Source organism: Lasiosphaeria miniovina (genome assembly GCF_030549165.1).
Source record: "Lasiosphaeria miniovina strain SMH2392-1A chromosome Unknown B0T26scaffold_4, whole genome shotgun sequence".
In the NCBI taxonomy this organism is placed as follows: domain Eukaryota; kingdom Fungi; phylum Ascomycota; class Sordariomycetes; order Sordariales; family Lasiosphaeriaceae; genus Lasiosphaeria; species Lasiosphaeria miniovina.
This window is the reverse complement of record NW_026848223.1, coordinates 5,529,996-5,543,609: the sequence shown is the minus strand read 5'-3', so window position 1 is coordinate 5,543,609 and position 13,614 is coordinate 5,529,996. Positions and strand designations below refer to the sequence as shown.

Genomic DNA, 13,614 nt, shown 5'->3' with positions numbered 1-13,614 from the left:
CCCTGGCTGCCTTGGACCAGGACAGTGATATTCCGGTCGTCTTTATTCGATATGGAGACCTGTCCGACCCGACTGCCGTCGTTGATGCCCAAAAGTACAGCTATCATTTGCTTGCGACCACTATGCCCATCTTGTACGCCTACCTACGAAACACCAAAGACGGGCTCGACAAGAAGGGCGCCCGGCGCTTCATACGCTATCTAGATGGGACCCCGAATACCCTTGGCGGGTATACTATGAACGATTGGTTCCGGGCAGTGGCGCATCTCCTCTACTACCATGCTCGGCGAGGTTCTCGGTCATTAATGGATAGCAGCGAAGGGCCGCCACAGCCACTAGCTGACATGCCTAAACTCCAACTACTTCGGATGTCGGATGTCGGATATTATACAGGTCGTCATTGGATACGGAACACTCTTCGACGAGGTCGCGGACGAGACCGATTATTTACTACGGAATCTGAGCATTCGGTTGGCCCAGAAGACGAAATGGTTGAAGAAGGGGTGAACATCAAGAGAAAGGTAGACGATGAGGATAATTCTTTAGACCTCAGTCTCGTCCGAGCAGTATCTATGGGGGCTCAATGCAGACACGCATGGCAACTCCTGGGGATTAGCACCGCGCTAGATTCTTTGACGGAGGAGCATCTCGCTAAGTTGAGGCCGTAACAAGACTGGCCAGGGTGGGCAAGCCAAACCCAAAGGCAAATCTCAAACTACTGCGGCCGCCAAACCCGCGCCGCAAGTTCGTAGGTGTGAATTCCGAGGTCACCAGCAGCTCCAGAAAGATCGCAAAGACCCAACTCTCTACGGGTCAGTCAAAACTTAGAACTGCCCACGTCGAATCTGTTATGCAAAACAGCTTGGATGGTGGGATAAGTTGGACACATTCAGTCCTTAATACCCATGATGATCATATTGCTCCAAGCGACTGATTGTCCGGCGTGTTCCTTACGAACGCTCTTTCGCCTATGAAGACGGCCGTTCTCCAGCTGATCCTCGAGGTCCGAGAATTGGAGGCCGACGCTAGAATCCTTGTGGTCATGAACGACCCACATATGCAACAGTAAGATTGCGCCTCACTGCCAGGCGATAAACCTTGCATATTGCTAACTGTTTCTAGGGAGGCTGTTGCCATGCCGCGGAAGGCCAGCTTCGCGGTTCGGAGTGTACACTCGGCCATGAAGATGTCAGAGCGGTCGGCTGTAATGGATGAGTGGAATGACGAGCAGGCGAGAGTCGACATCCTGGTCCTTAAATCCTCTGTTTCAAGTGCAGGCTTAAACGCCCATCGACAATGCCACCATGGAATCGGGGCTAGTTTCGTCTGGAACGTCGCTACGATTCAGTTCGTCGGGAGACTGTTCAGGATCGGGCAACTATCGAAAGTCAAGTGGTACATATCATATATCAAGGGTACCATTAACGAGTGGCTGCAAGAGCGAATGCTCCGAAAAGTAAGTCTCTACCCCCTTAAACACGTTGGTTTACCAAGCGGTAAACAAACGGGTTTAACCGACCATGTGTATACTGCTAACTTCAAACAGTGGGCACAGGAGATAGTGAGCCGTATGGAAAACTGGGTTGCCGAACCCCGAAATCCAGCTGCCGAACCCGAAATCTAGCTACTATTCGCACACGAGATCGCGCGACATACCTTGAGTCTACCATTCAATCGGTATACCTGGCTGTCCGAGCCGCCGCAGTCGATCAAAAACTACTCGTCGGATAGACGCAAGTTTATCGGCCAGTTTTACTCTGCATTGATCCAGTTATTAATGACAGAAAGGTACCAGAAGGATGCTAATAACGGAGGGCCGAAATGGACACTCCAAGATCAACTCGACCCAGGCCTCAAAGCGAAAAAGGGGGAACTCTCCGCGAGCCAACGACTGGCCATGATGCCACCTACCCTATTTGGGTCCAGCCTTCGTGAAGGATAAACTCCATCCCAAATTTGACGAGGGAAGCACCGAGCCCATACGTCGCGCGGACGGGTCAGTTGTCATGGAGCTTGATGACTGGAATTGTGGCATCGGAAACTCGCTGCAGTGGGAGGACGCGTTCGAGCTTTACGACATCATCGATCAGAATATGAGCGAGTTTCAGTTTGCACACCGCCAGCATCCAATCGGAGAGCCCAAATGCGATCGAGCTTCGTATAAGTCGCGCAATAAGGAATAGGATCAATAATATTATCGACCCCAAGATTGGTTCCGACGAGGCCAAGTTGCTCGAGCGCATATAGGCCAAACGGCAATGGGTAGAGAGACGGAAGAAGGACGTAGGAGATATATCTCCACCTATAGGTCGAAGCGCAACCGCGGCAAGGTAAAATCCAAGCGGGTGGTGTCGACAGCGAATCGGATGCAAGTGGGCTAGATCTAGCTTCTGAGGAGGACGTCGGCGATCGCGATAAACCCAAGCCTAGTAAGCGACCTAAGCTGGCAGAGCCTGCACCCAAGCGCAAGCGGAAGGATGTTCCAACCTCGGCGGACGAAGAGGATCTGGAGGAGTACGAATCTGATGATAATTCTGACGAGAAGTCCTCGGATTTAGCAGGTGCCTAACGACGCGCCGCTGAGCATTTGCGTGGTGGACATGCGTTGTAGATAATGAGGGTGGCGTTTGTGAGTTGTTTAACCCAGGAGGCACTTGTCTAACGACTACCTAGAATAGTTGGATATGCACCACGGTTTTTCTTCCATTGCTATGTGCCAGCTAATCGTGACTCCAAATATGGTAATACGCCGATAGTGCAAAAGGTGGCATTTAAACCAATTAGTTTATCCGGCGAGGAGGGGTAGTTAAACAGATTGGTCTGGCTCGGCCTCGAAAGGGACGTTGGTTTGGCGCGGCCCGGGCAAACCAACCAGTTTAACCCCCCTTTCTGCTGCAAATGGTGACTCGGAAGTGGAGAAATTGCAATTGCACGCTTTGTCCGAAATGCCCATGCGGAGGTTTTGTCTTTCGCAGCAAACTATGCCAAAAGCGGAACACCCTAGCAGGGCACATGAAGCGCACCAAATGTCTAGACCAAGGATCGCTGCACACTCTAGTTCAGCTCGCGCGACTGAGGCCATTCACAGTTCGTGGTGCCTGCGAGGGGCATTCTCCGTGGTGTTTTCCTAGCCCCTGTTGTCTCCCTGCTGGTTGTCTTCCTGCTGTAGCTTAACGCCCTCCCACTGTGAGGGTTGACGGCGAATACAAGGTTGCAGACCCGACTCACGGCCGCGGGCTCTGGTGCGTGCTCGGGCTCGGGCACAGGGGGAGCTGCATCGTCATTCTCGCCGGCCGAAGGCGTACATGGCCATGAAGGAGAGCGGGTACATGCGAGATCTGCATGAGGAGGTTGCCCCGGCGGATCGGTATGGGGACATTATCACCTTCACGGGCTTCGGACCTGATCAGGATAAGGATGAGCAGGGCAGGATTGACTTTGTGTGGCTGGGGCCGATTACCGAGTCCGACAGCAAGAGTCTATGGAAGCCCAAGGGATATGCCGTCTTACCGAACTTGTTCGAGGCAGGGGTCTATTTGAGTGACCATAGAGCTGTTGTTGGCGATGTCACGCTGGTGTGAGGTTGTTTGCAGGTAACGGAAACCACCAAAAAAAGATGAGAGCGTTATTTCTGACGTTGGGAAGTGCACATTCGGACGTTAGCCCCACAAGAGCGACTTATCCTCGATCGCGTCAATGCCCCCGCCCGCCACCCTATGAAAATCCTCGATTCCACGCCCAAATAGGCCTTGGTAAAATTGTTAGTGCAGGTGTCACTCAGGATGAATGAAGCCTTTCTTGTTCGTGGGCTTGGGAAGGCTAGGTTCTTATTGCCTACCGGGACTTGCTTGCGATTGAGGCCACCATACGCTGAGGAGCTCGTAAGTTAAGAAGAAAAAGGTAAGGATAAACATAAAATAGGCCCTATATATAGACTCTCAAAATAGATTAGTAAGTATTTATACATTCCTTAGCAGCCGTTTTTCAGGTGTGTAGAGCAGAGCAGCCGGCATGTGATGCGCCAGTTCCGTTCATGTACGACTTGTGCTTCGTGCTTCCGCCGGTATTAGCTTTTTTTCGTGACCAAATTCAATCTATATATCGCATATATTCCCTAGCTAGGTACTTAGATTATTACCTGTCCGGTCTAACCTAATTTTAGTTACTGGTACTTCCCTAATAATTTACAGCTATCGTATATGTAAAAGTAGCGAGGGGTATCATAGTCGATGAGGGTGTTGGAATGACAAGGTCATTCGTGCTAGTCACTATAGTAACCGCCGCGAAAGGGTGGGGTGGTTGTGTTACTCGTATTCCTCTACGTCTACCAAAAGGATCACGAACTACGGGGACACAAGGCGCTCAGTCAGGATGCTCCGCGGTCACGTGCTGCACCACGTGTTGGGCGGGTGTGGCCCGTGCGCTGGCCTGATTGATCAGTAATTCCTAGAGAGCTAACGAGAGCAATATTTGGCACTTGTAATAATAGCACGTAAACACACAAAACAGATACCAACAGAAGACAAGTAAAATAAAAAAACAATGCTAATTACACTGAATGCTATTTTTTATTTTGCTCAAATCCCATGAACAAATTTGCCATCATACTCAAAAAAGCGTTAATAATCACTCGACGTCATCACGACCGATTCCCTGACCGACATCCAAATCCCTTTCTCTTCCTTTCCTGCTAGTATTGCCAAAAAAAAGATGAGGAAGAAAACAAAAGATGGAAAACAAGCTAAAGGGGAAAAAGAAAAACAAAGCCTTTTGGCTTTGCTTGCTATTTATTTGCCCAGGGTCCCGGCCAAGTTCATCGACATCCGAGCGTCTCTCGTCCAATCGTCATCATCCTCGCCTCCCGGGCCACTTGCCCCCAGCCTGGGGCGTGGCGTCCAATCGTCAAACGCCTCGCGCCCGTCGACGCCGGGCAATCTTATCTGCGGCGGCGGCGGAGGTGGCGCCGCGACGGCGCTGTATCCTGAAGCACTCCCTCCCCAAACTCCCCCTGCTCCGCCGCCGCCGCTCCTTGGCTCGTCAGGGCCAACTGCAGATGGCAGCAGCGGCGGGTTCTCGCTGTCGGCATCCGCATCATTGTCGTCCGAAAGACCGAAACGGCCAAAGTCGGGCAGGTCGTAACCGTGCGGCAGGGGAGCAGCACTGGCGCCGCCCTGGCTGCGGCGGTACTGCTCGTCACGCGTCGTCTTGGTAGGCGTCTGGTCGTTGTCGACAAACCCGCGCTCGTCGGCAGCCATCTCGACAGGGCCAGCGGGGCGCGCGGTCGCATTGGGAGGGAGCGCAGCTAGGCTTTCGAGGACCTGTTGTTCGAGCTCGATCTGTTCTAGGATCTGGGGGGCCGCCTCGACATTGCGGAGGCTACTGCCGCCGGGCGCCGGGCCGCCGCTCGAGCTGCGGAAGCTGCCCATGCTGATGCGGTGGTCGCCGGCCGCGTCGGGCACTCCCAGGATGCTGCTGGCCGGCTCGCTCGGCCCGACGGTTCCGGGCGGTCCTAGCAACGCGTCCATGTCCTTGATGGCGAACTGGGCCATGGTTTTCATCTTGCGGCTGACCCAGCCCGCTAGAATCTTGCCGCGCTGCTTCTCGCCGAGGCGGCTGCGCGGGAAGTCTCCCTTGGCGACGAAAGCAACGATATCGGCAATGATCTGGTGCTCGTTCAAGATGGCGTTGACAATGACGGGCACGATGGACGCGAGGTAGGATTTCCTCGCCACCTCGACAAGAACGACAACGAGGCCGCCTGCTTGGAAGACGGCGCTGAGGAGAAAGGTGAGTATCTTAGTTAGGTGTTGATCAAATCTCGGCAAGGGACAGCCGGGGCGCAAAACTCACCAACCGCCTGGTACAACGTTGCGATGGCATCGCTCAACCGAATATTCAATGTCCATGGGGAAGTGGCTCAAGCCATTAATCTCAAACGTCTCGCCAATACTGCCGAGGACGAAGAGGACCTGCATGTCGACGAGCGCCCCGCCAGGGCCTATCGGTCTCCGGACGCTGTGCAGGAAGCCTAGGTCTCCGGTGCGGACGTAGCGGATGCTGGGGTCTTCAATCGTCCGACCATCAAAGCGTTCTGCGTCAAATGCATCCTTCGAGCCATAAAAGCCCTTGACGCAGGCCTCCGAGTCTACCCAGATCTCTCCGTATTCGCCATCGCTGCACAGCCTCCGGCTTTCCGGGTTGACAATGGCGATTTGGGTTGAGACGGGAACCATGCCCGAGTCCTGGACGAGCAGCGCCTTAGGATCGCGCTCCGGATCTGTTGGGTACACCAGCCCCCGCCGTAGGGCCTTGGTATCAAGCCACAGCTCGATGGGCTCGATGCACATGTACGACCGCGAGGCGATCATGGGGTTGAGGACGTGGGAGTACACCGTGTTGATGGCGGTCCGGTCAAGGCCGGTGGCTGCAAAGTGCAGGCGAACCTTTTGGAAGACGTCGACGCGAGGACGCACTTCGGCTGAAATCATCATGTTCTTCAGTTCGTGCAGGGCGAAGCCCTTTCCGGGCATCATCCCCATGGCGTGATCGAGCATCTGCGGCGTGGCGTACGTGTCCTTGATCTTGTATCTCGACAAGATCAAGAACAGCGAGATGGGATTCTGTGCAAACTCGACTGGCGACAAGAGATAGGTGGGCGTGCCGATATAGATGCCCATGAGACACGTGTGGAGAAATCCCAAGCCGGTGGTGCTCCTTACGCAACCAAGGACGGGCCGGGAGCTGGTCATTTGGCACGTCTCTTTCTGGACTTTGCACATGCCCAGTATCGTGTCGTGTCCAATCTGGACGGCGAGGCGGCGCTGGTCAGGCGTCCAGTAGGTCCATATCAAGACCGGATAGCCCGGCTGCACCCACGCCGGGTCCATCGTGATGCCCAAGTCTCGCAAGCCACTGTTTTGTTTTGGCGGCTTACTAGTGTTGTAGACGTTGGGGACCGACAGCTTGGTGATGTTGGCAGTCTGCTTGAGGTGTTGCGCGACGGGCTTCATCTTCAGCAAGTGGTCCACGTCCTGGTTGACCAAGACGGCTCTCACTCCGTAGTCGCCCAGCAGATGGAGAAACGCAGGAACATCCTCGGCCAAGCGGTTCTGGTCTAGGGGGGCAACCGGTATCACAACGGCGCCGAGGTTTATGCAGGCATGCACGGCGAAGACAAATTCTTCCGAGTGCGTATACATGAGCACGATATGGTCGCCGGGCCGGATCTTGACCTTATTCTTCAGATAAACCGCGACAGCTGCAACCTTCATGTCGAACTTTTTCCACGTAACACCCTTGCCCTCCTTGCCCCGGCCGTCAATAGTGCACAACGCAAGTTCCTCTGGCTGTCTGGCCACCCGCCACTGGATGAGGTCCGTGATGCTCGAAAAGTTATTTAGTGGCGTTGATGTCCTGTCGTCTATCACCACCTCTCTCCGATCAATGCCCGAGTATTGCTTGTCGGACGGCGCGAGGATGTCTTCGCGAGAGTTGGACGCCATCGGGGACCAGATGCCGCCGACCGGGTCGATGCCAACAGGCAGGTTGAGGACGGCATGTTCAACTGCGAACTTGACGTGAACGCACGGCAGGTTCCCCAAGTCGAACTCCCTCCTGCACAGCATATTGCCAATCTCTCGGCGACCGTTCTTCAGCACCCGCGGCAGCGCATTGGGAGCCGTGATCATGGTGCAGTAGACGCGGAGGTTGTGCTCCTGCATGAGCACGTCCATACACCTCTCGGCGAGCGAGTCGAGCAAGGCTGTGTCCAGTTGCCGAGGTTGCCCGCCGTTGGCAGCCGGGGCCGTAGACGCCGCCTGTGATTCTAGCACCACGATCGGCAAGTGCTCCTCATTAACATAGACGTCAAACGCCGAGCAGTCAAAGATCTTGGGCACGTTTTTCATGATGCTGACAACAATATGCTGCACGAAAAAGTACCGATGCTCGGCAAGCTCGGCGCCGTGCTCTACCCACTCCACCTTCTGCCTGATGCGGTCTTCATACAGCCCGAGGACAAAGATCTTGCCCTCTATGATGGTGCCTAGGAGCCCGGTCCGCAGGAACTCTGGCTCGATCGGCGTCGGCGTAGGCTCTCCGGGGTCGAACTTGTAGGGCCGAGCGTGGAATATCTGCTCTGTGTGCTTGGGGAGCGCCCAAAAGCCGCCAGAGAGCGAAGGAGAGTCGACCCAGATCTCGCCCACGGTGTGCGGTGACGCCAAGAGCCCGGTCTCGGGATCGACGACAGCAAGAGTAGCATCGGGAATTGGATAACCAAATGCTCCTACGCGGACGGTCCCGGGTTCGTTCGAGGCCTTCTTCCTCGCCTCGTCGCCAATGGCCACCACCACCACCTCGTTGGTCTTGAGAGCCTCTCTGTCGAGGAGGACTTCGCTCAGCTCGGTCTTAGCGCGCTGCTCTGTTGCGGTAGTCGTCCCTCCTCCGAGGAGGCTCCCGAAGCCATTGGACAGCGTTGGCTTCTCTTCTTTCTCCTTCTCCTTCTCCTTTTCCTTCTCCCTCTCCCTCTCCTTGTCCTTTTCATCATCAGAGTCGGCGTCCGATCCCATGTCAAGCTTCAGAGGACATCCCATGCGTTCCTCGCCACCCAGCCAGTCGCGGATACTGATGAGCATGCCTCCGTGCTCGGGGAGGCACAGCATAGGCGCGACAATCTCTCTTGCCCGCGTGTTGCGGAGCGGGCGAAACCAGCGGTCTGCCAGCAGCTCGTTGAAGTCGCTGTCGACGGTTAGCGTGTCAATCAGGCACAGTTTGACCGTTTGAAAGTTTGGCTCGGTGCCCTTTTTGAAGTTTCTCGTCGTCATCGGGTCCGCCTGATAGTTATATGCAGCCCGCTTCAGGCCGGGATAGTCGGCGACCATCAGCGTGGGCTTGTACTTGGTGATGAGGTGTGCGTAGAGGCCTGGGACCTCGGCAGCCTTGTTCTCGAGCCAGACCGTCGTGTGACCTCCGTAGACTGTCAGCAAGACGCCGAGGATCATGCCAATGCCTTGCCGGGGGTCCAGATACGAGAGCAGAATTTCACTACTGGCGCTACCTCCTATCAGCCGGCCGTTCTTGTCGCGCAATGTGGTGCTAAAGGTATCCGCGGGCCCATTCCCGGGGACGGTGGAAACCACGGCGCTGAGACAGGCCATTTGGTGCATTATGGTGCGATGGCTCAGAACGACGCCTCTCAGATCGCCCGTGGGGGCTCGCGAGAACTCGATGTATGCAAGATCCGGCACCGAGAGCGGCGGGACATCATCCTTGCGCTTGGGATGATAGCTGCCAAACTCGTTCGTCTTCCACCACTCGACGCCCTTGGGCCAGTTAAGCTTCTGGGTGGTGATGTCGCGCTGGAAGGCCTTGAGATTGTTGTCAGTGGTCAATGCCAGGTGGGCCTGCGTCGACGTGAGGATCAGGTTCAGTTTCTGGTAGTCCTGCATGTCATTGATGGGGACTGCGACGACGCCGGCGATAAAGCAGCCTAGCAAGGCTATGGCAAAGTCGATGACCTCGGCGTCGCGGTAAATGAGGGCGACGCGGTCGCCCCGGTACAAGGAGCTCTTGTCACGGATCACCTGCGCCACCTTCTCGGCCCTCGATGCCAGCTTGTCCCACGTAATGGACGCAATCTCCTTCCCCTTGCTGTCGAGAACCCAGTAGGCAGGGAGCTTGGCCGTGGTGCGGCCACGGTGTCTCAGGACTGCGGCGATGTTATCGAAATTCGACATGGGCGTGTCGGAGTCGTGGGGGTCGTGTATAGCAAAGGGCACTTCTCGCGGCTCGAGCGGCATCTGGTACTCGAGTGCGGCGGGCGGCGGTAGGTCGCTGGCCGTGAGCATTGGCGGCGCCATGGCAGCAGTGGGCGAGAAGGCGTCGCCCGACGAGTACCGGTGGAGCCCGCCATAGTCGCTAGAGGCCGTATGGTCGTAGGCCTGCTGACCAGCGAAATCGGAGAAGTAGGCCTGAGAGTCGAGCATGGTCCCGGCCCGGCTCCCGTATGGGCTCTGCGCCCTTTCGTCGTAGCCGAGAGCGTGTTGGTCGGGGTTGAAGGCGTAGTCGCCCGAGACCATAGTTCCCGAGCGCGTCGAGGCTTCGTTGGCGGGGGCCGGAGCGAGGAAGAGAGAGTCGTGCTGGTGCAGGGCCGGACGGTGCTCTGCGAGGGGGCCGCCAGGGGCGAGCAGCGACGCAGCAGGGTGCGCATCAGGACGGCCGTAGGGGGGGGACTGGGACCTCAAGTCGGCGGGCGAGACGGCCGATTCTAACGACCGGGGGCTCGGCGAGTTGGCATTGAGGGCAGCCAGCGATGCTGCGCGATGGCCATCGTTGGATGGGTGTGACGAGCTGTCGGGCGAGTGGATTCTAAGGCCGCCTGCTCTGGGCTCTGGAGAGGCGCCAAACCCGCCGAAGCCGTATTGGGAGAGGAGCTGGGTCCGTCGCTTTTGGTACCTGGAGGGAGGGACGAGAGGCCGTAGTCAGCACACGATAGGGAATGAGAGGAGGCAGGCAGGCAAGCAGGCAGGCAGGCAGCGCACCCTTTCTCAGTAATATCGCCCTCCTGGAAAGCAGCCACAACAGTGGAGGATGTCAGCGCAACTGTAACTCAAGAGCGACGCCGTCTTGGGGCTCGCCCGCAACGGAAGCAGAGTAGCCTAGCGACGCAACTTGGGCGGGCGGACTGGACATACCTGAAGCTCCTTCTCCAGCTCGCCCAGCCTCTCTTCCAGGGGTGAATTGGCGTCGGCCATTTGAGCGCGGAGCAGCAAGGCAATCCCTAGGCAGACGGGACCTAGGTAGCCGAGCCAAGTCGGCACGTCGAATTGCGAATAGTTGCGGGCAACCTGGGTAAGTACAAAGGTACCTTGGGCGGCGTTTTGGTTGTTGTCCTCCGAACCTGCGACGGAAGTGGAATGCCCGGCGCGTCCAGAGACACCAGACACGAGGCGGGCGGGCTTCGCCGTTGAGCACCGTTCCGTATACCGCAGCCTAAGGTACTGTACTAGGCAAAGTAGGAACGAAGTACCTTGCCCTGGGTAGCCAATGCAACCACGCGCGGCCACGTCAAGGTCGGCCCAGGGATTGGGTCTGGTTCTGTCGATCCGGAGCGCTGGCGGCGCTGGGGCGCTGGGGAGGACGGGAGGTATGTCCGCGACGGGATCTAGGTAGGTGTCTTAACTCTGCTGCGGGTCGAGAATGTTAAATGTTTAAGGGGTCCGCCTCCCCGTCACTGGAAGGTAAGGGAAAGTAGCGAACGTTAGGGTACCGACGTCGTTAGGTTGTGACGTAGTGTTTTCTCCTGTTTTTGCCAGGGCGCAGTGCCATCCCGTCGTCTGTGCTGGCCGCCGGGCGGCCATGGGCATGGCGGGGCTGGGGGCGGTCCTGTCTGGGCGGCCCCGCTCACTTCAACGCTTTGGGAACCAAACTCCTATTGTTAACGGCGTACCACCCGCAATAGACGGTTTATCAGAGCGCAAGAACTAAACCGTCGAGATCGCTATTCGGTACCATATAGCAACGAATCCCGACGTATTCGTATCTTGGGTCGAGATCATACCAGCTTTGCCCCTAGAACTGGTTTATGGTTTCAAGCCGAAGTCAGCCCTCGACCTGATCTACCGCGACGATAATAAACACGACGCGAAGGCAATCAGATACTATATCAACGGGAAGCGGACCCGGCAATTGCTCACGCCCAGGCTCATCTATTACGAGTAAAAGTGCGGTCTGAATTATTTGTATTTATAGGGGGTTTGACTGTAGGCCTCAGGCCGTATCATGGTGAATAACAGAGCTATTAAAGCTCTCGTCTCCGCTCTCTGGGCCTCCTTCCGTGCTCGGGTCCACCTCTTCATTTGCCGTCTTCTCTACTGGACAGGGTCTGGCGGATGTCCGAATGGGTTTCCCATTAGAATCAATGGGCCAGGCCATCATCCCTTATACGTGGCCTGTAATCCCGTCAATCTTGAACACCTCGAAGTGCAAGCCGATGGTGTACCGTATTGCCGATTTCGTTGCCTCCCTCTCTTCCTCGGTGATCGGCGTCTCGGTGTCCAAGGCTACAAGGTCCTCTACTATCATATCTGCCAGTTTTGGCCACTGTCCTGCCCGGGCCAACTCATTGATTTTTGTATGGGCTACCTTGTTGCATTGCGTATACAGCTTCATGCAGTCACGGGCCATTCTATGAGATCCCGTTCATAAGGAGGACCAAATTGTGGAGCAAATCCGACAGGGGGGTGGCTATCGGGAGTTTCCCTGCTTTCCCAGACTGCTTCTCAAGGTCCATGATAGCATCAAGTTCTGCCCACTTTGTCGAGACGAATCTATAGAGTGCTCCTTGCTCATGGGTAATCGGGGTAGTGTAGCAAGAGACTGCTCTCCGCCGCCCTAGGAGTTGTTTTCCCATTCATTTTTGCCTCTCTGTCCGATTCCATTTTGACCGCTGTCGCCGCCGACTTCACTTTCTTCAAGGAATCGCGGGCTTCATCCCGTAACCCCGATAGGTTGGAGGCGAAATAGTCGCCGTATCTCAAATACCAGGAATCGCTCATCAGCTTCTCGAGCTTCAATCTTGCATCCAAGTACTTCTCGTCTGCCTCAAGTCGACGGGTTACTTCTTGCGTATCGTATCGACAGCGATGTCTCGGGTAAGCCGCTCCCGGGTTTCTGCGTCGGTATTGGCGGCTTCGTTGTATTTCTGGAGAAGAAGTCGGAGTGATGCTTCGGTAGCGGGGCTCATAACCCGTCTACCGCCAGGAGTCCCGTCGTCCTTTCTCTGCTTGAGTAGATCGTCGATCCATTGACTAGTCTCCTAGAAGAGGGTCAGGGAATCGTCACCGTCGCCTTCACGGCGCTTTCGGACGATCGGGATGTCCTCAGTAGTGTCTTTATCGCCCGTCTTTGAGATTTGTCGTTCTTTCTTGTACGAGTACCGTAAGATGCAAAGTTGAAGTGGGGATCGTCTAATTGAGGCCAGTTGGCAGTTGACTTGGCTTTAAAAGTTCGGGTTGTAAAAGTCAAACGGGAGTGGAAAAAGGCGAACGACGCGACGCGTTTTGGAAAGGCTGGAGAGGACTTCATTCGCGTTGCGGGGCAATTACGGCGCCTGGGGTTGAGTGGAAAGTGTCGACCAGGTAGTGTGACAGCCGGAGATGGCTCCATTCGCGTTGCGGGGCGATTATAGTGCCCGGGGCTTGAGTGGAAAGCGTCGACCAGGCAGTGTGACGGCAGGTAGGAAGTCAAAGGCTGAAGGCGGTAACGAATGTAGATTTAAATCTACAGAAAGAAGGAAGAATCTATGGTGGGGTTCCGGGAAAAGGATGTGGTTGTGAGCACGTGTTAAGGCGCACACAGACTACAGCTTAAATACAGCACCCAATAGAATCATACAGTTGGAAACCGTAGCTTATAACACTCCGTGCTGTATGTATCCGTACCGATACGAAGTACCTGTGTATGTACAAGTACGAATAGTCCGTACTTACAATCGATACCTGCTCGTCGTCCATGCAACCTACCTTGATTGCTGAGGGAATGCGAGTTGGCTAAATGAAATCATCTTTGCTTTCAGATAGCAGCAGAGTCACGGTCCTGCCTCGACTCTCGAGCCAC

At 55.7% G+C, this 13,614-nt stretch overlaps 2 protein-coding genes across 2 annotated transcripts; one reads left to right on the top strand and one right to left on the bottom strand.

Moving 5' to 3' along the window:
- Window positions 1-4,787: 4,787 nt before the first annotated feature.
- On the bottom strand, window positions 4,788-10,751 carry B0T26DRAFT_752343 (uncharacterized protein; the record flags this gene model as incomplete). Its single annotated transcript, XM_060445510.1, has 4 exons — window positions 4,788-5,775; window positions 5,851-10,452; window positions 10,539-10,561; window positions 10,692-10,751. The coding sequence occupies 4 exons, from the start codon at window positions 10,749-10,751 to the stop codon at window positions 4,788-4,790; spliced, it is 5,673 nt and encodes a 1,890-aa protein (XP_060297213.1).
- A 687-nt stretch (window positions 10,752-11,438) lies between these two features.
- B0T26DRAFT_330810 (uncharacterized protein) lies at window positions 11,439-12,274 on the top strand. The gene has a single exon (XM_060434408.1). It carries the CDS (start codon window positions 11,779-11,781, stop codon window positions 12,202-12,204), a length of 426 nt encoding a protein of 141 aa, XP_060297212.1. The 5' UTR covers window positions 11,439-11,778; the 3' UTR covers window positions 12,205-12,274.
- The last annotated feature ends 1,340 nt before the right edge of the window (window positions 12,275-13,614 follow it).